The 23,600-nt window shown below is 47.4% G+C and overlaps 4 protein-coding genes across 19 annotated transcripts in view; 3 read left to right on the forward strand and 1 right to left on the reverse strand.

Annotated features, from left to right (window-relative positions):
* The window catches only part of NFKBIB (NFKB inhibitor beta), a 1,076,695-nt gene that overhangs the window by 254,467 nt on the left and 798,628 nt on the right, over nucleotides 1-23,600 (forward strand). The window lies entirely within an intron of this gene.
* WDR87 (WD repeat domain 87) lies at nucleotides 153-19,011 on the reverse strand. 9 transcript variants are annotated; one of them, XM_084960445.1, is made up of 7 exons: nucleotides 18,771-18,922; nucleotides 15,551-15,659; nucleotides 12,042-12,162; nucleotides 10,695-10,862; nucleotides 7,176-10,054; nucleotides 6,442-6,710; nucleotides 153-5,779 (listed from the first exon to the last, which is right to left on the reverse strand). In XM_084960445.1, exons 3-7 carry the CDS (start codon nucleotides 12,114-12,116, stop codon nucleotides 333-335), a joined length of 8,838 nt encoding a protein of 2,945 aa, XP_084816571.1. In that variant the 5' UTR covers nucleotides 12,117-12,162; nucleotides 15,551-15,659; nucleotides 18,771-18,922; the 3' UTR covers nucleotides 153-332. The 9 variants fall into 9 exon arrangements, with proteins under 9 accessions (XP_084816571.1, XP_084816568.1, XP_084816570.1 ...); XM_084960442.1 differs by lacking the exon at nucleotides 18,771-18,922 and adding an exon at nucleotides 18,316-18,589 and having other exon boundaries at nucleotides 15,551-15,716; XM_084960444.1 differs by lacking the exon at nucleotides 18,771-18,922 and adding an exon at nucleotides 18,316-18,501 and having other exon boundaries at nucleotides 15,551-15,639.
* Nucleotides 18,432-22,948, forward strand: LOC146402358 (uncharacterized). Its single transcript, XM_084965666.1, has 3 exons — nucleotides 18,432-18,461; nucleotides 18,636-21,940; nucleotides 22,452-22,948. The coding sequence occupies exons 1-2, from the start codon at nucleotides 18,432-18,434 to the stop codon at nucleotides 19,617-19,619; spliced, it is 1,014 nt and encodes a 337-aa protein (XP_084821792.1). The 3' UTR covers nucleotides 19,620-21,940; nucleotides 22,452-22,948.
* Nucleotides 18,591-23,600, forward strand: part of SIPA1L3 (signal induced proliferation associated 1 like 3) — a 231,434-nt gene continuing 226,424 nt past the window's right edge. For 7 of the 8 annotated variants that reach the window (XM_084960459.1, XM_084960464.1, XM_084960462.1 and 4 more), the window contains exon 1: nucleotides 19,070-19,226. The gene's annotated coding sequence lies outside the window, so the exon portion shown is untranslated. Of the gene's footprint in view, nucleotides 18,763-19,069; nucleotides 19,227-23,600 lie in introns of those variants that run through there. The other variant, XM_084960460.1, reaches the window with a different exon arrangement.

Below are 23,600 nucleotides of genomic sequence, written 5' to 3' on the forward strand. Positions count from 1 at the left end.
TTTTCCCACTCTCAGGAGTATGGAAGTGTCTGGTCTCCATGGCTACCCTTCTGGAGAAGCAACATTTGAGGAAAAGGTTAAACAAACTATAATGGAAAAAATAAAAATCATTAGAAATTTTTTTTTTCAGGAAAAGGGACACATCACAATACTTGTTGTGAATGAGAACCTCCTCTTTATTCCACATGTAAAAGCTGGTTCCTGGAGCTGGATAGAGAAAGGGCTTTGGCATGGCCCTACCTCTGCATGGGCCCCAGGGATAAAGATCTAGAGTCAGGTGATAAGGCCTTTCTCCAGGTGGGAATGAAAAGCCCTATCCCTCCAGTCCTAAATTAGGGGGTAGGCACAACGACGTAGGGTGATTCTTTGGTGAGGTGTAAATCAGCTTGGGGCAAACTCTTCCAGGCAAGTTCTAAGATCCCATACTGGGCAACGCCCATAGGGAGCATGGTACGTACATTGTTCTGCCCTGGGAGGGGAACCACCTCCTGGAACTCCAGAGGACCTCTGGGGGTGTGAGAGCCACCACAGAACAGGTGGTAGAACAACCGCTCCCCAGGAGCTAGCTCTATGGCCTTTAGTGCCTCTTTGTAAGTGACCTCTTGGGATTGGGGTTCCTCTCTCAGGAGCAGTTCCTGTAGCAGCCTCTGGATTCGGGGGGACTTAAGGTGGTACAGGTCCATGAGGCGGGAGAACCGTTCCATCCAAGCAGCACTGTCTTTCGCATATCGCTCCTGCAACATCCGCAAGACATGGTACAATGCCACAAATGTCTCCCATAGAGGCACCTCTTCCTTTTTTTTAGAGATGGGCTGTGCCTTCTTTTCCAACTTGGGCAATTTGGGAAATCTGCCCTTACCCTTAAAAGCCCGGAAGTCCTTTTGAAACATCAGTGCTAGAGTTTGTTTTTCCACAGAGTCAAGGGCACCCGTGAAAATGTCTTTTGTGGCAGGATAGTAGCGTTGCGTCTCCATCTCCTTGAGAGCAGTGGATATCTTCTCTGCCCGTGCACTCCTGTAAGGCTCTCCTAGAAGCTGCCAATTTATAGCCTTTGAGTCTGGGATCATTTTGGTAGCTAATGGTGACTTTGGTGTGGACACAGCCAAAGGTTTTAGCCAGATTTCCTTTTCCTTTCCTTTTATAGGAGGGATCACTTTAAGGTATTTTGGACCCATGGGTTCCTTACTGGGTTTTGAGATACGTGTGCTTCGTGATTCCAGGATCTGCCTGTGACGGTACACAATGGTTTCAAGTTTGGCCAGGTGCATCCACTCTAACTTTTCCTTTTCGGTGAGGTCTTTGAGAAGCTGGCACAATCTATGGAAACTATCCCTGGAAATCTGTTCTCCTGCTTCCATTTGTTCTAGGACATGGTGTATCCACTCTACATCAGAGAGGCTTACGTCTGCATATATTTCCTCAGCTAGAATTTTGGATACAGGTAATTTTACCTCAGTCTGTCCCTTCAGAGATGGATGACGCTGCAACAGCGACTGCCACTTAGCCCCTAGTGGTTTGCCTTGGAGTTTATGAGCTTCCATGGTTTTCTTCAATATGTGGGATAAATACGGGGTTTTTAAATCAGGCTCTTGGGACTCCAAAACTGTATCCAAAAATTGTAAAGACATGGGTTTATATTTCTTTAACAGTTGCTCTTCTTTATCCATAAACCCTGTCCTTGGGAATACCCTGGATATGTCGAGTACTGTGGCCTGGTCTTCCCAGGATGTTTGTTTAATTGACACTGGTGCTGGTGTCTTTTCTTCCTTCCCCAGAACTACTGAGAACAGTTGCTTGGAAGGGCTTTCCAGAAATCCCAGTTTTATAGCACTGCCTTTGACCTCAGGGATTTTTTTCCTGGTAAAAGGGACAGCTTCTCTTCCTCTTAGGTCTTTTTTTCTTTCTTTTGGTAACTCAAACAGTTTTTCCTTTTTAAAGGTCTTTTTTTCCTTATCTACCACTTCTTCCAACATGCTTCTCTCCTCTTCTTCCTCCTCTTTCTCACTCCAACGTTCCATTTCTTCCTCGCTCATGCTTTTCTCCCTCTCAAGCACCTCCTCCTCCTCCTGCACCAACTTCTTCTTCTTTTTCTTCTTCTTCTTCTTCTCTTCCTCCTCCTCCACCTCCTCCTTCATTTCCTCCACTTCTACTTCCTCTTCCACCTCCTCCTCCTGCACCACCTTCTTCTTCTTTTTCTTCTTCTTTTTCTTCTTCTCCTTCTCCTTCTCTTCCTCCTCCTCCACCTCCTCCTTCATTTCCTCCTCTTCTACCTCCTCTTCCACCTTCTCTTCCACCTCCTCCTCCTCCTCTTCCTCTTCCTCCTCCTCCTCTTCCTCAGACAGACTCTCTTGCTCTACTTCATCTAACAGGCTCTCCATTTCTTCAGAAAAGCTCTCTTCACTTTTCATGCTTTGTACTTCATGTACTTGACCGGGAAACTCTTCCTGTTGCATATCAACTCTCTTTAGCTCTTTTGTCTTTCTTGGCCTTTGTTTAAGGAATGGTTTTGCCTCTTCTTCCTCTGTTATTTCTTCCTCCTCTTCTTCCTGCATGACTTCTCTCTGTTGCCTGGCCAATCTGCTTTCTTTTTCAGTCATTTTTTTCTCTTTCCTTATCATCCTTCTCATTTCCTTGGCCAGTTTTCTCTGCCTCTTAGCCAGTTTCTTTTCATCTGTCGTAATTTCTGGTTGTTCCTCAGAAAAATCCCACTCTTTGGCATCGAGTTCATTCTGTATCTTGTTCAGTTCCCTTTCCTTAATAAAGAATAATCTCTTTAACTTTGTCATCTGTATTTTTTCCTGGGTTAGTTTCCTTTCTTCTTTGATAAGGTTTTGAAGTATCTTTAATATTTTGCTGCTCAATTTTAAGGGTTCCTTGGGAATGTCCTTGCTTTCTTTAGCCAATTTCCTTTTCACTCTGGCTAACTTTCTTTCTTCCTGGGCATACACTCTCCCTCCTTTGGTAAACTCCAGGTTTCCTTTGGCAATATCTGTTTGCTCTGTGGCCAATATCCTATCTTCATAGACCACTATCTTCTCCTCTAGTGACAGTTTCCTCTTAACTAGTTCTAGTTCACCTTCAGTTAGTCTTTTCTGTCTTGAAGTTTCTTGAGTCTTTTCCTTGAAGAGAGTTTCCTGCCCCTCAGCCAGTCTCACCTTTTCGCAGGCCAGTTTCTCCATTTCCATGCCCAGTGCCTTTTCTTCTCTAGTAATAGACCAGTCACTTCTGAGTTGTTTCAGTTCTTGGAATAGCGCCCTCTTCCCCATAGCTAATTCCATTTTATCCTGGGCTAGTTTGTGCTGTTTCTCAGCCAGGCTTTTCTCTAATTGGGTTAGTTTTTCGTCTTCATTAGCCAGTTTGTTCTTCTTCTGGAAAAGTTTTGCCTTTTCCTCCATCACCTTCTCCTCTATCTGAACCAGTCTCTTCTTGTACATGCCCAATTTCTCCTTTTCTTGGACTAATTTCTTTCTGTTCTTGCTGAGGCTTTCTTTGAGCTGGATTAATTTTTCTTTCCTCTGAGCCAGTTTCAACTTCTCCTCAGCTAGATTTGCTTCCCTAGCCAGAGTCATCTGCCTCCAGGCTAGTAGTTCCTTGGTTTTGGTGATTTCTTCCTTGTTTTGGGCCAATTTTTTCCTTTCCTGGGCCAGTTTTTGGTTAATCTTTGTCAATTGCTCCCTTTTCTGAGCAAGTCTTTCCTCTTCCCTAGGCAGTGTTTCCTTGTCCTGGGCCAGTTTCTTTTCTTCCTGGATCAGCAGCTCTTCTTCCTGGGCTAATTTTTTCTCTTCAATATCCATTTTCTCCTCTTGTGAGGCCAGTGTCTTCTCCTTCTCAGTCAGTGTCTCCTCTTCCTTAGCCATTTCCTCCTCTTCCTGATTCACTTCCTCTTCTTTCAAAGCCAGTTCCTCCTCTTCCCATGCCAGGTCCTCTACTTCCTGAGCTAGTTCCTTTTCTTGACATTCTAGATCTTGCTCCTTCTGGGCCAGTTTTTCCAATTTCTGGACCAATATATTTTTCACCTCAGCTAGCTTCCCTCCTTTCATTGCTGTTTTCTCTTCTTTTCGAGCCAGTTTCTCCAATTTCATGGCCAGTTTCTTCCTTTGCTGGGCCCTTTTCTCTGCTTCCTGGCTTAGCATCTCCTCTCTTTGGGCGAGTTTTTCCTCCTTCTGGACAAAATTCCTCTCTGCCTGGACTGTTTTCCTGTCTTTCTGGGCCATTTTCCCATAATCTCTGGCAAGTTTTCTCTCTTCCTGAGCCAGTTTTCTCTCTTCTTGTGCTAGCTTCTTTTCTTCTTCTGCCAGCTTCCTCTCTTCCTGGGCTCGTAGTATTTCAACTTGGGCCCGTTTCCTCTCAGTCTGTGCCTGTTTATATTCTTCGTGGATCTCTCTCTGTTCTTCTGTCATCAGCTCTTCTTCTTCTTCTTTTACTTCTTCTTCTGCTTCTGCTTCCTCTTCTCCTTCCCACTCCTGAGACAATTCTTCCTCTGGAGTCACTTCCTCCTCATCCTCCAAAAATTGCTCCCTGGCCCTGGCTGACATCCTTTTCCAGATCTGTGCCCATTCATCCCTTGTCCGCTTCATCTTGTCCGTATGTGGCTTTTCTTTGCCAGGGAACAGCTTTTCTTCATCCTTTTGTAGTTTCTCCTCTTCTTGAAAATGCCCATTTTCCCAAGCTTTTCTCCATTCATCCGAGGATATTCTTGTCTCACCATATGCCTGTTTCCACAGATCCCAGGACTTCTTCCATTCCTGCCAATTCAGCTTTGGCTCTTCCTTAACTGGACTTCCTTCTGGCTCAACTACTTTCCCCTCTAATTTGGCCATTTCCCCCTCTTCCCGACTCACATCCCTCTCTCCTTTTGTTATTTTCCTCTCTTTTTTAACCACTTTTGTTTCCTTCTGGACTGATTTCCTCTCCTGCTTAAAAGCCTTCTTAGAGGGTTTCTTTTCTTCTTTCTTTGATATTTGTTTTCCCTTGGTTAGGTCAGATTCTAAAAAAATAACTTTCTTTCTCTTGGCTTTTTTGGGAATCACTTGGGTTTCCTGCAGGTCCTGCCTGCCCCTTTCTTCCTTTTGCTCTTGCTCCTCTTTTGTCTCCTCTTCCATGTCTCTGATCACCATGTCCTCTCTAATTGCTCCTCCATGAATAAAAACTGGTTTCTCCTCTGGCCAGGCTACATCCCAATCAAGATCCTCAAACAGGACCTCACTTTCTTTCTTCAACAGGGGGCAGATCTCCTGAAAGAGCTCCCAGCTGGGCTGTCGATCAGCCAGCACCTCCTGAGCTGTGGTCACTAGCTCAGCATTTAGAGCTTCTGACATTTGTGTCTGGGAACCAGATATCCTCAGAGTCATAAGACGACACAGATCATCCCGCCATGATGAGCCATCTCCAGGAGTAGTCCTGCGGCCAGGGGCTCCAGAGGCACCCCGCCCTTTGGTTTTCGCTGGCTTCGGCTTCCCAACTGATTCTCTCCTAGCAGCAGATGGAGATTCCTCAGCTTCTACTGTCTTCCTCTTGCGCCTCTTTGTTGCTTTCATGCCTCTTTTGTCATGTACCGTCCTCAGCATCTTCAGGGTCAGTGCAACATGATCCTTTGAGGCCTCTTTCTCTGGCAGTTCTTGTTCTTCATCTTTTGAAATTTTCAGTGTACTAGAGCTTGAAGACCTAGACTCCTCCCCCTCAGGTGGTAAGGCTTCACTCTGATCACCTTCACCCTCTAAGGGACCTGGCTCTGTGCCAGTTTCCTTCATCTTCTTGAGGCTCCGCAAAAATTTTCGGGCTACAGGGAAAATCAGTAGATGTGGTTAAGGAAAGCATGGGTCTTAAATGAAGGTCTTAAATGAAGACCTTTCCAATACCTGGCATGCGCCAAGAGGAACTGCCATAACAGAAGTAACAACAGAGGGGACTGAGGCCTTTTTTAAAAAGGCCTTCTCGGAGATCCCGTGTGGCTCAGTGGTTAAGGAATCCGACTAGGAACCATGAGGTTAAGGGTTAGATCCCTGGCCTCGCTCAGTGGGCTAAGGATCCGGCGTTGCTGTGAGCTGTGGTGTAGGTTGCAGATGCGGCTCAGATCTGGCGTTGCTGTGGCTCTGGCATAGGCCAAGGCTACAGCTCCGATTATACCCCTAGCCTGGGAACCTCCGCGGGCGTGGCCCTAGAAGAGACAAATAAATAATAAAAATAAAAGTAAAATAAAAAAGGCATTCTCCTTGCTTTATTCCCAATGCCTTCCCCCCCCCCACCATCCCACTTCTATCAAGTCCTAGAGATAGGTCTTAGAGTCTCTCTGAATTGGGTTGGAGTCTTCTTTGGAAGCTTCTTCCCTGTGAAAAGATTTTTGCACTTATCTCTGTTCCTAATACCTCTTAACCCACGTTAGCCATAAATTCCCTGCCTCTTGGACACCCTGAGGCATGGACCAGATTGCCCCATACATACCGTGCTTTCTGCCTCCTGCCCGGCCCCGTCTTTGGCCTTTGCTAGGCTTGGTGGCAACTTCCGCTTCTTCAGGTTCCTCAGTTTTCTTGGAAAGGGAGGTAAGTTCAGAAGCCTCTGAGACATCTAAAGAAAAAGTAGGCTTTACATCTCCAAGTGCTAAAGTCAGGTTTTCATTCAATCGCTGCTCCACTTGAGTATAAAGGATTTGGAGATCTGTGGCCCGCATTCCCAGCATATGGTCCAGGGCTTCCTCCCCAACCATTTCCTGCCTGTAAAAGTCAAAGGAGTGGAAGGAACATGCTGAATCAGGGACAAGAGGGAGAATGAGAGGGAAAGAACTTCTATAGAACAGTCAGGGGGCTTGGGGAAGTGACCAACAGCGACAGTGGATGTAGAGGTAAAGGATGGCCAAGAAGAAAGAAAAAGTCTAGGAAGCCACGAGGGCAAAGAATGGAATAACCTTTTTGGGGACTTTAGGGGTAGAAGAAAAGGGTGAAACGGGGCATTTGAAGAGATAAGGGGACAAACAGGAATGGAAGAAATGGAGAAAGGAGTGAGCAGTTAGGGGATCATCAGCGTAGTCTAGAAATGGGAAAAGACTATGAACAAGGAAGAAAGACAGGAAGAGACAAGGAACAGAAATGAAAAGACAGTGAGGGAAGGGAGGGGGAAAATGAGGAAGGGGAAGAATATCAGAAGTTAGGAAAGAATTGAGGAAGGCACAAACAACTCACTGCATCTCCCGGAAGGTATCTCGGTCCTGGATCAAGTTTAAGAGTGAGGTCTTAGAATGGATTCCAGTTTCAGCCATGAGGCTCAGGGCCTTATTCCTCACCCTTTCATCTTTGTCCATTAGTCCTTGGGCCAGAGGCATGGCAAAGAGATGAGTAATCATTCCTAGACGCTTCAGTCCTTCCCAGGCTAGCTCTCGGATCAGTGGATTGGAATTGGTTGTATCATCCAACAGACGATGGGCTGTGTCAGAGCGGAGGGGTGGAGTTACCTGGTAAGAGGCAAAGATTTGCCCTAGGGCACCAATACAGCACTGGTACTTCAGTGGAGAAGCATGGGTCATAATGTTGAGAATCGTCTCTATCAGGCTATTGATAGCTATTTCGCTCATCTTTCTTCCCAGCCAACTGCGGTTCGCTGAATCTGTAAGGACACTGTAGGTGATATCCTTGGACATTCTTGTTTCTAGGAAGTCTTCATCTTCCTTTTCATGTGAATATTCTCCTGCATCACTTATAGCACTTGCCCTACTGTGCCAGAAGAAGAATTGTTGAGACTTGTCCCATTCCAATTCCCGCATGGGTGCGTGCAGGTTGCACTGTAGGTATATTGGGCTGCCCTCTGGCCAAAGACGGGCACGAATCACTGAGTTGGGGATGTAGCAATCAGGAGCCAAGAGCCATTTCCGCCCATGACCAAAGTAGCATCGCAGCATCTGGTAGGGGTTTAGTCCATCCCAGGTAGTCAGGTGGAGCTGGGGAGGAAGCACATAATGGGAATGAAGAGTTTTTTTCGTCTGCATCAAATCAGTTTCCTTATGCACAGAGTCGCGTCTGAAGGAAGACAGTAACACAGGGCTCCCCTGCTCATCTTCTTCTATGACGTGTGGCACGTTATGGTCAAAGGCTATGGCCCGATTATTGACAAGTTTCTCCAGACCCCCTAATTGCTGTTGCCCTTGCCCAAGGTAGATATACCTGGGCACAAACATGGTCTCAAAAGAGAAGAAGAAGCTTGGTATGAATGGCTTAGGAGCTTCTAGCACTTCATCTGTCATACCCATAAAGGAAAGGCGAGCCAGCAGGGTTGAGGGAAGCAGTTTTAAGCAGGACACCAGATAAAGACTCTGGTTGAAAGTGACAAGCAGGTCACCCCGGTCATTTGCAAAGCAGAGTGGGCCAAAGTGCAATGATGAGTCCACCATGGCTACAAGTCTACCATGGAAGTTCCAGATTCGGATGGAGCCATCACTGCCACCTGTAACAAAAAGACTCAAGGATAGGCAGACATCAAAAGATGTGATGGCACACTGGTGCAGGGGCAGTGTCTCTATGCACATCGAGCCTTTCCGTGACCCAGAGGACATAAAATCACGGAACTTCCAGAGGCGCAGGCAGTTAGTCTCTGTGATGGCACCCACAGACTTGGGCAAGAGTATCAGGTGTGTTAGGTGACAGCTGCTGATAATGCTGGCGAGGGGCCGCAAATGCACTCTGATCCCCTCAAGCACAGCTTCTGATAGGTGTACATAGTCATCCATTCCATAGGAACAGAGCAAAGAGTTTTCTCGGCCACCAGAAAGCCCTCCGGGCAGTGTAGAGAGTGCTAATACAGCCCCAAAGTGCACGAATTTCTCTATTCGGGCACAGCTGTGCTGGGAAAGCACTCTGATCATACCACTCTGGTGTCCAGAGAACATGAGTCCTTCTAGACCCCGCCCCAGGTGGAAATGCCCATAAGCCAGGCATTGTACCATGTCCTGAGAATTTGGTGAGGTGCATAAGAGATACTTGGCTGGGCAAGGGCAGCGGGTTGTGTCAAATACCAGCACATTGGAGCTGCCTGTTGCTACAAAGAGCTCCTCTTTTTCTGGGTCATAGGCCCAATCCACAGCCTGGTCCAGGATTGAGAAGGGCCAGGTGATGACCAGAAGATTCCCGGTTAGTGGGGACACAAACCGCAACAGGCCATCCTCAGTAACACACAGGATCCGGAACCAGCTATTGCCACAGTGGACCCGTCGCAGCTGCTGGGGAGCAGAACCACAGACATGGAAGAGGTTGTAGAAGCAGGGCAGACTGCGCAAGGAGAAGGAATAGGTGGTCTGGCAGAAGAAAGTAGCTCTGTCAATAAACTGGAGTCGGTACAGGTCCTCGCCAAGTTCTAGCCACCGCAGCAGGTTCCCCGAAGTCAGGTTCCACTCCTTGATGAAGCCTTCCTTGCCAGCTGTTAGCAGGGTGTGGGCTTCTGGACGGCTGCGGATACATATCACTGTTGAGAAATGGGCCTTGAAGCTGTGGAGAGAGTGGCCCCGACTGAGGCTCCATGCTTGGATTTCCCCAGTCATGTTTCCAGCATAGAGAAAGCCCTGATCAAAACAGGTGAAGCAGCAGGTGATGGAGGAGCCGCCGGTGATGGAAGTGAACCTCTTCACCTCTCCCAGCTGGCCGTGGCCTTGGCGCTCAAGGACCCTCACCACAGTCTCACACAGGGCTAGAAGGGAGCCATCGGGGCCGTTCAACACGATATCCTGGACAAGCTCATCGCCAGGCAAGGACACCATGTGGGCTATCTGGAGGCCCCTGCCACTCCGCTCAATGGTCCAGGTGACCACCGCCCCCAGGATACCCGACAGAAGCACCTTCATTTCTGGGTCATAGCAGAGGCAGTTGATGTTAAAGCGGCAGGGCACTGCACCCAGGGGTTTGAATGACCGAAAGTGGTCCCCAAAGAGCCGCAGGAGCAGGTCACCACAGTAGACCACGAGGATGTGAAAGGAACCCGTGTGGACCATGGACTGGATGGGCGGCAGTCGTTCGGTCATGGAGAATGTTCTCTTCTCCACCATGTCCTCAGTTTTGCTCTTCATCCATATTACAGCCTGGAAGACAATAAGATGGAAATTGCCTAGGAAAAGTTGGTAGCAGAAGAAATGGCAGAATATTCAGCTATTTTCCCTGGTTTGGTGTGCTAAGGAAAAATTGGAAGACTCTAGAGTGATTTTATCCCCTGGTTTTGGGAGCTGGAAATATTGTAGAAGCAGGAAGCTAGGACTCTTTCCCTAACCGTGGCCCACTTTAGAAGAACCATAAAATCAATTCAACATGGAGACTGTAATTAGAGAAAGGATGAGGGGGGAGTCCTGGGTCCAGGTCACTTTCATTCATGAGGTATATCTTCCTGGGTCAGTCCAGAGTCATAACTTAAATGAACATGGCCCCTATAGAATGGAATAAGGAGAAGAAAGGAGTTCGCATTGTGGCTCAGTGGTTAACAAATCCGACTAGGATCCATGAGGACGCAGGTTCGATCCCTGGCCTTACTCAGTGGGCTAAGGGTCTGGTGTTGCCATGAGCTGTGGTATAGGTCGCAGACGTGGCTTGGATCTCACGTGGCTGTGGCTGTGGTGTAGGCTGGCAGCTACTGCTCCTATCCGACCCTAGGCTGAGAACCTCCATATGCCACATGTACGGCCCTTTAAAAAAAAGGCGGGGGGGAGAAGAAAGTCTGAGTAATTTCACCTGTATTTCTTTTGTGCTTGTTGTCACCCAAGAGAGAGAAGCAAAGAAGTTGGCATCACTGACATAATAGCATATAAGTGGCATATTTTGAGGATGGCGAGACTCTTTGAACAGGATCTGGGACCGGTCACTCAACACAACTACATCAGTCTTTGGGTCATCTGTTTGCTGGGGAGAGGCATGGCATAAACTAAGAAAACACGAATATATAAGCACTAAATATATCCTCACACAAGTCACAACTGAAGCCGTTCCCAAAGTCATGCCTCAGCCCCAAGGGCCACTCTTGTGACATCCGCACATACACAATTTATCACCTGTGGCACATTTGCATTTCACAAGCATGTAACAAAACCCACAACACAAGAGAGAACCAAATAGCTATAGCTGGCCTATGCATGCAAATTTTATAGTGTGAGCACAGGGGAAAACTGATGTTCTTCCAACATGAAGTTACCGTACCTGTCCTCTAACCTTCTCTCTTCTGTCTGAAAGGTACATATACCAGAGTTCCCGTTGTGGCTCAGCAGGAAGGAATCCGACCGGTATCTGTGAGGATGTGGGTTCGATCCCTGGCTTCGCTCAGTGCGTTAGATCCGGCATTGCCACAAGCTGTGGCGCAGGCTGCAAATGTGGCTCAGATTCTGCGTTGCTGTGGCTGTGGTGTAGGCCGGCAGCTGCAGCTCCAGTTCGACCCCTAGCCTGGGAACTTCCATATGCCTTGGGTGCGGCCATAAGTAAATAAATAAAATAAAAGGTACACATACCATAAAAGACCCATTTTAACAGATTACCAAGGCAAGTGCACTGCCATATGACTACATGTAAAGTAACAGAATGTCCCAAAAGTCAATGCAGCTTTAAGTTATTAGAGCCTAAAACTGCACTGAGTAAGACTTTTAGGACACCCTACCTGGCTTTTAAATTTGACCGAGGAAAGGAATATATATACACTATATATTATCCCACTGTGACAGAGCATGTACTATGAAACATGCACCTAACTGGGATCCTATCACGCAGAGCCAGTCACAGCAAAACTGAGGCCGGCAGATGTTCTCTCTGGTGCCTTCTCTCTTCTCTTTTAGAAAAATCTTTCTTCCAAGGGGGTTACTTTTTCTGACAATATGCCAAAGTGTTCACCTCTCACTAACAAAATATCCTTGCAAGAGGTCTCTAGACTCATTTGGAAGTTGATGGCCCACTTTCTACTAAGGGGACAATTGTCTTCACAGTCCACCCTGCTCGATTCCTAATTTCTTGCAAGAGTTGTGCGCCTCTGAAGGGCTCATAACAATCAAGATGGATAGGAGCCAATCACATGTTTATATCCTACATGTACATTACCTGGCGCTTATGTATCATGTCATTTATAAGGTATTTAAGATCCTTCCACAGGGGAATAAGTCTGGGGGAAGACATCGCCTTGATTATCCCCTGGTCCACCTCAGGACTGCTGCTTAAAAACCTGTGGGAATCCAAAAGAGGCCAGCTTAGCCACTGCTAGGTTTTTTTTTTTTTTTTTTGTCTTTTTTTGTCATTTCTTGGGCCGCTCCCGCGGCATATGGAGGTTCCCAGGCTAGGGGTCGAATCGGAGCTGAGCTGCCAGCCTACACCAGAGCCACAGCAACATGGGATCCGAGCCGCGTCTGTGACCCACACCACAGCTCACGGCAATGCCAGATCGTTAACCCACTGAGCAAGGGCAGGGATTGAACCCGCAACCTCATGGTTCCTAGTTGGATTCATTAACCACTGCGCCATGACAGGAACTCCCACTGCTAGTTTTTGAGGAGCTAGAAATCAGAAGGTAAGAGCCACGAACTCATGTTTATTGGATCCTTTTTGTCTGTCAGGAACTATGCATAAGACATAGTTTCTCATTTAATCTTCACTATAGTCCAGTGAGGTAGGGATTACTCTATTTTATAGATGAGAAAACTCAGGCTTGGGGAGGGTAGATAAAGTTGGGGGTTAAATTTAGGCATCAGCTATTATAATCCTGTAGGATAGTATGTGTAAGGGGAACAGAGAAACCTGAAGAGAGGCTGGAAAGGAATACTGTCATAGGCAAATAATAGTTCTTTGCTGGTGGTAGTGCGTCAAGAGAGCTTTTTACAAGGACTAGTAGTTACCAAAGTGTGGTCCTTGGATCTCCTGCACCAGGATTCCTAGGGGAGAGGTACATCTTGAAATGCAGATCCTTAGGTACTGAAGTAGAACTGTGGAGGTAGGACCCTGAGTCCTTCACTTGTAACGGGCTCCCTAGGTGAGTCTGTGGACCTTCAAGTCTGACTACTGAAACAGGAAATCGCCTTTATCGGGTGCCCAGGACTCAGTCAGCCCCATGTAGCCCAGCCACTCAGTCTTGCAGGCTTTTCCCAGGCATGTGGAATCAAGTAGCTCTCTTGCATGGGATAGGTCTGCCATGCATCGTCTTCCTCCCCATACCCTTCTCTTTGGCCATCATGAGATCAAACCTCTACTTTTCCTGTTGGATGGTGAATAATCCTACTTTTAACAAGTCCCCTCTGTCAGGGAGTCTGTCATTACTGATCTGATGGGCTTGTTTTCCTCACTCGTAAAATGAAAATGCCAGTCTGGCCTACTTCACAGGATTGTTGCAAGGATCACATAAGGTAATTCCTGTGAATACCTTTTAAAGTATACTATGAGGCAGCAAACAGTTATGATTGCTGTTTTTAGGCTGGTTTGGTTCTCAGAGAAGTATTTATTTCCTTCCAACACTTACTTTGTACTTTACAGTTGCTCTGGAAGCATTACAGCTAAATTTATAGTCTGGCCAGCAGAGGGCAATGGAAGCCGTCCTTGTGTCTGCTAGATGAAGGAAATTGATGAACTTTTCAGTTTAAAGAATGGTCCCTAAGTGTGATCCTCAGGACAGCAGCATCAGCATCACCTGGGAACTTGTTATAAATGCAAATTATCAGGCCCCACCCTACACCTACTAAATTAGAAACTCCGAGGGTAGGGCTCAAAATCTGAGTTTTAATAAGCTCTCCAGCTAGTCTTTGCCCCTGATCTTAAAGTCTGAGACCCACTGGTTTGGAGAGCTACTGGAGTTCCAGGTCATTTGGCCTGGGTCTCCTGAGGCAAGGTCAGCAGAACCCACCCTCTGGCATGACTAAGACCACGCCCTATGTTGCCACAGAGCTTCAATGGCTGGATTTGGGGGTAGGGGGAAGCAGCAGGCAAAACATCATCTCATGTGGAGGGCCCACGAAAAAAAAAAATGCTTTTACATCAATCACTTCATTAGTTCTTGAAAGAATACTGAGAGGCAGATAACATTACTGTACATATGAGGAATATGAACTCGGAGAGGAAAAGGGATGTGTTTAGAGCTACACAGAACAGATTCAGGACTAAGCTCCAGGGAGTTCCTGTTGTAGCTCAGCAGGTTAAGAGCCTGATGCTGTCTCTCTGAGGATGAATGTCTGGTTCCTGGCCTTGTCCAGTGGGTCAAGAATGCGTTGCTGTGGAGTTCCTGTGGTGGCACATCAGAAACGAATCCAAGCATGAGGTTGCAGGTTCGATCCCTGGCCTCGCACAGTGGGTTAAGGATCCCTCGTTGCCGTGAGCTGTGGTATAGGTTGCAGATGCGGCTCGGATCTGGCATTGCTGTGGCTGTGACATAGGCCAGTGGCTACAGCTCTGATTAGACCCCTAGCCTGGGAACCTACATATGCCACGGGGGCAGCCCTCAAAAGACATAATAATAATAATAATAATAATAATAATGCATTGCTGTGAGCTGCATCATGCAGCTCACAGCATCATAGACCGCAGATGTGGTGGCTCAGATCCCTCATTGCTGTGGCTGTAGTGTAGGCCGGCAGCTGTAGCTCTGATTCAGCCCCTAACCTGGGAACTTCCATATGCCGAGGGTGCAGCCATACAAAGAAAAACTCACAGTTTGGGATTCTTCTATCATTTCATAAGGAGAAAATGTTCTCTTAGCTGATGCTAAGGGAGCTCTCTGCCCCACAAACCACTCATCAGAACTGGGGACTGTTTTCAGACATCAGTGTCCCCTATGTCTCTTTCTTTTCTTTCCTTTTTTTTGGTCTTTTTGTGTTTTTAGGGCCACACCTGTGGCATATGGAGGTTCCCAGGCTAGGGGTCCAATTGGAGCTGTAGCCGCCAGCCTACACCACAGCCACAGCAATGCGGGATCCGAGCCAAATCTGTGACCTACACCACAGCTCAGGGCAACGCCAGATCCTTAACCCACTGAGCAAGGGCAGGGACCGAACCCGCAACCTCATGGTTCCTAGTCTGATTTGTTAACCACTGAGCCACGATGGGAACTCCTTCCCTATGTCTCTTTCTACTCTCCCCAAGGCTAAATGCTGCTCTCCTGCCATACCATTTTTCATTCTATTCCCCTGTAACCTTGCACTTAGTACTCTTTGGACCACCTTTCAGGAGCCACTGTGATCTGCTGAAATGAATCGGTGGATGGCCCTGTGGGCCAGGGCCCCAGAGCTAAGATTTACCCCACCAGATCCTTCTTGAGGCTCCAGAGCTGCTGAGAGAAAAGTCATTTGTAGTCAACAAATTTGCAGTCATTGCCATCAGTTTGCATTATTTCTAATATCTCCTCTAGGTATAACTTCTCTTAACTAGCCTATAAAAAGCAGGCAGCTGGGACCCTTTGGGGGCATGTGCCTTGGAAGTTAGTGAGAAAGAAGCCCTTCAAGCCCCAAACCTCTGTTTTTTTGTGTGTTTGTTGTTGTTGTTGTGTTTGCCACCCTCTTCCATTCCATACACCAGTTTCCTTAGAGGAAACTTCTAAAATCCCCTCCCCCCATTTGATTCCCTAATCTCATTACCTGTTCTTAAAAGCAAGTCCAGAGTAGGCTCCAGATGCCTTTATCCCAATGGTCTTGACTTTTTAATATCTTGATAATCCAAAGATGATCTAAATGGAGAATTCAAGTTCTGCAGCCAATTCAGGGGAGTCAGTATTTAGGGCTGAGATATGGTATATCCTGTTAACTATAGAGACAAACCAGGTCTGTGCTTAGGCATTGCTGGCACATCTTTTTTTTTTTTTTTTTTTTTTTTTTTTTTTTTTTTTTTGTGCTGTTGTAGTCCATTCCAAGGTGTTCGTGGGTGGTGGTGGTAGGAAGGCCAGCATCCCATGAGCCTTGCCTTTGTAATACAGAGAATTGGCTCTAGGGGGCACTGCACTCCATGACACTATTGGGCCCCTGGGCTCCTCTTGGGTGACTTACTGACTCCACATACCACGTTATAAAAGTGTAAGGGTATACAATGCTTGCCCATAGAACTTACAGTTTAGCAGAGAAGGCAGACATCAAAAAACGGTCATAAAATTGATTACAATGAGAAATTCTGGGTGATGGGTTATATTCTTTCGTCTTGCAGGTGGCTCTCACATTTGGGGACAGTGATGTAGAAAGCTCAGCTGACATCAGAAGGGCCCAATTAGTTCATTGTATAGTCAGAGGGACAGGAAAGCCAGAGGGCAATCTTGGATTCCTCTATTTTTTTTCAAATGACATTACTGATAAGGAGTCCAAGTCTGTCCCCGGGGCCTGGGGATGCTACTCTGGCCTTACAGGTGACTTCACAGCTAGGGCTGGAACTGGAATGCCCTTAATTTTCTTTATGGAAAGAAACAATTTTTTTAGGCTGACAAACATACACTACCAGGGTGGGCTAGTTTCTACTGGGTGAAGAGTTATCCAGCATGGGAGTAGTGATAGCATCCAGAACTGATTAAGGGTGTAAAGTGGTAGCCTAGGAATTTTACATATATTGTTTCATTTAATTTTTATACAATGATTCTGTGACTTAGCTGCCATCCTCCATTTATCAACTTTTTAAAATGTAAAAGTATTACATGGCAAAAGTATTCAAAATATACTAAGGAGCATCTACTGAAAAGAAAGTCACCTGGGAGTTCCCGTCGTAGATCAGTGGTTAACAAATCAGACTAGGAACCATGAGGTTGCAGGTTCGATCCCTGGCCTTGCTAAGTGGGTTAAGGATCTGGCGTGGCCATGAGCTGTGGTGTAGGTTGCAGACACCGCTCGGATCCCACGTTGCTGTGGCTGCGGCGCAGGCCAGTGGCTACAGCTCCGATTCGACCCTTAGCCTGGGAACCTCCATATGCCTCGGGAGCAGCCCAAGAAAATGGCAAAAAGACCAAAAAAAAAAAAAGAAAAGAAAAAAGTCACCCGTCCTATTTCCCCTTCAGAAAGGTAACCCTGATTATGTCTTTCTACAGGTGTTCTATACACACACAAGCATGTATGTAAAAATATTTTTCTTCTGCAAATGGTAGTATGCTATATATACTGTTTGCACCTTTTTCTCAATAATCTTAATAATAAACTCATTAAAACATACAGCTCTGTCTCATTTTTCAGCAGTTGTCAGCTGCATGGTATTCCACTGTGTGGCTGAACTATCATTTATTTATCTAAATTTCTATTAATGGACATTGGGCAGTTTCCAACCTTTTTTTTTTTTTTTGGCCATTTCTTGGGCCACTCCCGCGGCATATGGAGGTTCCCAGGCTAGGGGTCGAATCGGAGCTGTAGCTGCTGGCCTACGCCAGAGCCACAGCAACGTGGGATCTGAGCCACATCTGCAACCTACACCACAGGTCACGGCAATGCCGGATCTTTAACCCACTAAGCAAGGCCAGGGATCGAACCCGCAACCTCATGGTTCCTAGTCAGATTCGTTAACCACTGCGCCACGACAGGAACTCCGTTTCCAACCTTTTGCTACAACCCATGCTGCAAATGAATATCTTTGCTAACGCCTCAGCGTTTTATTTAATTAGCTTAAATTTTAAAATTGAATCTTTTTTCAATAAACACCTTATTTTAGATATACTGGCTTAAATAAAATTAATTTCACCTTTTTTTAATGTAAAATTTGAAACTGCATAATTGGCTTGCATTATACTTCTGTTAATACTGTTTTAGATTGTCACAGACCTGTGGTGGTCTGCACTCAGCTCCTTAAGGGTAGGAACGCATTCTGTCTTGATTTCTCCCCTGTTCTCAATAAACACCCAAGCTAGATACTTAATACACTTTTGTTGAATGAGTGAGCAAATGAATGACCCTCTGCCCTCTCTCAGGAAGAAGAAATATGTACTTCCTCGGTCAGTTTTACTGAGCATCTCCTTGTAAGGCAGGATGAGGTGGGAAGGTTATTGACTGGGTTTTCTTAACCAGAGAACCTTGTGCTGACTCTAGCCAGTCCCTAACGGAGTAGGAATGGCAACATCCCTTTTTTGAAAAAAGGGTCAGATCCTTGATTACAGCAGCAGATAGACAAAATTTGAACAAAATTTCTCAGGCCATAGGTACTCAACTAACATTGGTTAGGCTCGGAATGTACTTTTAAACGAACGAATGATAGATAACAGGGCCTCCAGGGCATCTCCTGGGTGGTGGTCTTGAGACTCCCGTCAAAGGCAGAGATCTGGAGCCACCTAGTCCGGGGAGAGGCGATCAAACCCGAATCCCAACACGTTCGGGCGTCCTGGCCCTCCGCGTGGGAGGGCAGGAGGGCGTGTCCGCCTTTTCAAGTCTGAGGCCGCGCCTGTTACCTGCGAAGACTGGACTCTCTCAACAGGGGACCCGTGAGGCGCGTGTGGCGGCACTCAGAAGCTCCTATGTGAAGGACCAGACCTAGACTAGGAGCGCCTGAGGAGAGACCTTGGGGATGCTGCGGGAGGCCTCGGCCAACACAACGGTTAGCTCTCCAACCCCGTGTCCGGCCGACTGACCGAGGCGAGGGGAGTGAGCGCGCGTGCGCACTGGCGCGCGCCAGGCATTAAAAAAACCAGCGCGAGATCCCGCACGCGCGCGCGCGCGCGCGTTCGAAAAGAAAAAAAAGTCCTCCCCGCGGGGGCCCGCGGCAATTTAGGCCGGAGTTGGTCGGCGAGCGCGCGTGCGCGAGCGCGCTCAGACGCCCTTCTCTACCGCTCCCCTCGGTTGGGGGTCTAGCGCATTGCTCTTCTGCCCCCGCCTCTCCCGAGGCTCACGCCCTCGGGGTAAGTACCTCGCGCCTTGCGGGGAGGGAGGAAGAGGGTCCAGCGAAGGAAGGGAGAAGGCGGACAGGGCTGGGAAAAAGGGAAAAACCGCTCTCGAAAAGCGAGTAGCACGGCCAGCGGGTTGGAGTCTGCAGAAGACACGCCTCCATCCCTCACGCCCCTCGGGGCTGCGGAAGTACTCTAGAGACTCGAGAGGCTCGGCGGCGACAGGTGGACTACCTTTCCCGGGAGGCGGCGCGGCGCCGCGCCTCCAGCTCCCGGCAGCACTTGCGCGTCAGGCTTTTCTCAGCTTGCCGCCGCCTGGGGCGAAACTACAGTTCCCAGGAGGCCTCGCGCGAAGCGGCTTGGAAGTGGGCAGCCTGGAAGTCACTCGGGCCACCGGAGCTGGCGGCGTCTTTAGCGAGCCGCGCGGTTCTGGACGCCTCGGTCGTGGGGCCCGCGGGGCGGGCAGCCTGGACGCCCAGGTATGTGGCTCGGGTGCAGGGGCGGTCTCGCGCGGGGGTGGGGGCGGAATCGGTGTCCACTTGGACCCCGAGGGTCAGCACCGGCGGGCGACTGGGCTGACGGCCGGGTGTGGGCACCGGTTGTTGGGGGCGGCGGTGGCGGGACTCTCGTCCTCCGGACCTGGCCGGACTCGTGCCCGCATGGTTCAACTTTCCCGACGAGCTATCCCGCGCTGTTGCGGAAGAGCATGGATTGGGAGTCGGGTAGCGGTAGGTTCGCGTTCTGGCTCTGACCCTGGGGAGCTGCGATCTGGGAAAACCGCGCCGAACCTCAGTTTCCCCTTTCCGTCAAACCGGGGAAGAAGAGTGTCTGTCTTTTGCTGGAAAGTCTTTTGGCATGTTGAGATCTGGTGAATAAAGCATTTGGCACATATAAGGCACTTAATTACGTGTTTGCGTGATTGTTAGTTCCGAGAAATGGGGTGAAGGTATTATTGACCGCATGTTGTAAATTGAGGGTGAGTCCATAGTTAGCATTCAATGCAGGGTGACTGCTGTTAACTGAAATTATTTGTTAAGTGCTTTGGTTTGGGAGTCAGAGCCAGGTTCAAATTTAGGCTTTACTGTTTACCAGCTGTGTGACCTTGCGTGGACAGACTTACCACACCGTGCCTTGGTTTTCCTGTCTATAAAATGGGGATTTTAATAGCAGCCACCTTGTAGAATCGTTTTAAGGATGCAATGAGATTACCATTTGTGAAGTGCTTAAAGAGCAGCTGGCACGTAATCAGCGTTCAATAAATGGAACCTTTTATTCAGCATTTTTCCAGTTTCTGAGAGACCCCCTGAGGGTGGGGCCCTGGCTATAGTCTTGGTCTTCCAATGGGCCGGACCCAGAACTGGTCTGGTTGACTTCCTCTCCTGCAGCTTCAGTTTCCATCTTTGTAAAATGGGATAACAGTATCAGCCTCAGAGGGTTGTAAGGATTTGCTGAGATTGTATACCTTGTCCAGAGCCATCTCTCACTAAGTAGCAGCTCTTATTATATTATCATTGTTCTACTTCAGTGCTCTCCATCTGGCCCAGAGACTGCCTAACTGTGGTAGGCTGTGACATGACAGCCCTGAGCTCCCCCACATGTTCACTCCCAGCCTCAGTGTCCCATCTGTGAAATGGTAGTCATAAGACACTCGTGCCAGGATTGTTTTGATGATTCCAGGAGAATATTCATGTTTTATGTTTAGCATAGGGCCAGGTGCATAGTAAACACTTAATAAACATGTCTTGTTTTTCTAGATAGTCTTTGCTGCTTATGTTTGTATTTACAAGGCAGAGCAGGGACAAGGTTAGAGTCCCCACGACTCCCCTAATTTTTATTCCCCAAAGGTTAAATTGTGGAACATACTACAGTATGAGGGCCTGAGAAGAGATGGCACTGACTAGCTGTCAGCAGCCCCCTGCTTACAGCTCTTATGCACTCCTCCCCCCAAAGCCAACACATTCGCTCTAGTGCTTTATGCACTGGACTGATGCTGCCAGCACTTAACTCTGTCTCCAAGCCGTAGCCCCCTGAGCTCCATCCAGCTCCAGATGTGGAGCCTGTGCTCCTTCATGTCCTCTGGTAACTGTCCCTTGGGCACCACGAATTCAAAATGTTTGACCTGAACTTCTCCCAGACCCAGTCATCACCATATCAGCATATGGGCCACGCCAAAAACTTGGAAGTTGCTCTTCTCCCCCAGCCTTCCTGCGTCCCGTTGATTGGCAGGAAGGATGGAACTGTCATTTCACAGCAACACCATTTCGTTGGCCCATCTTGGTCTCTCATCTCATAATCGCTGAAAGTCCCGGCCGTTTCCAGCAAGTTGAGTTGTTTGTTTCAAGTCACCAAGGATTAATGTATATGAAATATTGTATTAGTAGGGGGCAGAGAAGGCAACATGGACCTGGCCAGATTGCAGTGGTCACAAGTATGGAATAAAGGCCTGGCTTTCAGGGGACCTAGCTCTACAGTTTCAGCCTGGCAAATCTCAGCTGAGTTGCTGAATTTCATTCTAAAAAGTTACACAGTGTCAGCGGGTTAGACTGTCCTCTGTGGGAAGGGCCATCCAGAGCATTTTTGGAAGTAGCATGAACACCCGGGAAGAGGCTGGGCAGGAAATTCATTAGCTCTCCATTTAGGGTCCATCTGCTGTCAGATCTGTCATTGTAATTTCATTTGGTGATGGGAACTTGAGGTCTCAAATTTGTGATGGCCACTAAATTTACCTAAGTGCTTTTTCAAATCTGAGGAAATAAAACAATAACTAAAAAAACATGTCGGTCTTAATTGTTAATGACAACAGCACATGGATTTTTTAGCAGTCTGTGTGGAATGGTCAGAGTTAAATGTGAGCCGGTTTTTCAGACATTGCAGTTGTTGGGCGGTAAATCAAAAATGGAATTTAGAAGAATGTGTAGTGATTGGCGCCTTTTTTCCCCTGTAAAACGTATTTTGCTGACACATTTCAAACTTTGGTTTAAAAAAATGACATAGGTTATAGTAACAGCTTAACCTTGTTATGTGTTTAACTTGCAAAATCTAAATTAAATGTATGTATGTCTTAATAAAAGAATTGAACGGTCATTTCCTCTAAAAGTGAAGTGTTTGTTTTTAGCTGTTAGAATGAAAATCTGTTGGAGCAGTTTGTTTATTTGTGCTTTCTTTAAGACTTGTGACTGCTCCTGTTTCCTAGGTGCTCTGGTCATGGCCTTATTTTCGCTGTGAATGGGTTGAATCTGGCTTTTAAAAACTTATGCAAAGACGTGCACCCTTGTTGTAAAATGTGAAACAATACAGAGATTTGTGAGGGAAATAACAGGGCCAAACCTCCACTCCAAAATCCCATCCCCCCCAAAGACAACCATTTCTTCAGACAGTGAGTATCCAGTGTCAGGTTTTGGAGATGTCTGAGGACAAAACAGCTCCTCTGCCCTTGGAAACTTGGATAGAGGCGCTCACCTTTTTCTGTGCGTATGTGGCTGTGTATATGCATATATCGACTGTTTTTTCCTTCTCCCTCACCACTCCCCCCCAAAGAAGGGATCAAGCCGCACATATTTGTAACTTGATTTTTTAAAATTAATATTAGGGCATATCCCTTCAGGTCATCACATACAGTTCTGATTCATTCTTTTTTTTTTTTTTTTTTTGCCTTTTTTTTTGCTATTTCTTGGGCCGCTCCCACAGCATATGGAGGTTCCCAGGCTAGGGGGTCGAATCGGAGCTGTAGCCACCGGCCTACACCACAGCCACAGCAACGTGGGATCCGAGCCACATCTTCGACCTACACCACAGCTCATGGAGAAGCCGGATCGTTAACCCACTGAGGAAGGGCAGGGACCAAACCCGCAACCTCATGGTTCCTAGTCGGATTCGTTAACCACTGCGCCACGACGGGAACTCCTGATTCATTCTTTTTAACAGCTAGACCCACATCCTTCAGTGTGGAGAGAGCCTGCTTTATCTTCACCTTTGCCCCATCGCTGGACATTTAGATTGTTTCTGGGGTCTCTTTTCATTCGCAAACGCACATGCATAAACATTCTGGTACATAGGCAGTATAGCACAGTGGCTAAAAGCATAAACTCCAGACAATGAATAAGACAGACGAGATCCTTCCTCTCCTAGGGTTTACATTCTAGCTGAGGGGATGCAGTAGAAACAAGGTAATTTCAGATGGTTTTAAGTCTTAAGGAGAAAATAACAGGGTGAAGGGGTGGAGAGTGGCTGATGGGGCAGACTGGTGATGGGGAAGGGGTGATTACCTTAGCTTGTATGGTGGGGGAGGCTCCTAGGCCGCTCCGAAGGGGTGTCAGGTGAGCTGAGACCTGAATGAGCAAGTGGCACCAGCTGTGCCAAGAGCTGGGAGAACATTCCAGGCAGAGGGAACAGCAAGTGCTAAGGCCCGGATGTTGGAAGGCATTTGCTATGAAAACAGTACCATTGAGACTGAGGAGGAGGCATTGCCCTTCTTCAAGTTCATGCTACTTTAGTTTTTGTAAAATAATGATAATAATAGCACCTAACATTTCCTAGTATGATACTCTCTATACTAGGTGCTCTTCTAAGCATGTCACGCTTTTCCTCAGTTAATCGTCATAAGAATCCGGTGAGGTAGATAAATTCATGGAACTCACTTTACAGAAGAGGAAGCTGACTCCAGGGTCCAGGCTCTTCGCCCGGCTGCCAAACTCCTCCTCTCCCCAGGCCAAGGCAAGTTTAAGAAGTGGATGCAGCATTTCCTTCCCATGTTGTTTGACATGCAAAGCACTGCGGACTATATTTAGTCCCTCATTCATGTGGCAGCAGGAGTGGTCTGGGGATGTGGCATCGTTTCCACCGACCGTAAGACA

Source organism: Sus scrofa, chromosome 6 (assembly GCF_054392235.1).
Source record: "Sus scrofa isolate SSC_HxYL_T2T_F1_AM1 chromosome 6, Sscrofa_HxYL_maternal_Yorkshire_Landrace_v2.0, whole genome shotgun sequence".
Classification (NCBI taxonomy): Eukaryota; Metazoa; Chordata; class Mammalia; order Artiodactyla; family Suidae; genus Sus; species Sus scrofa.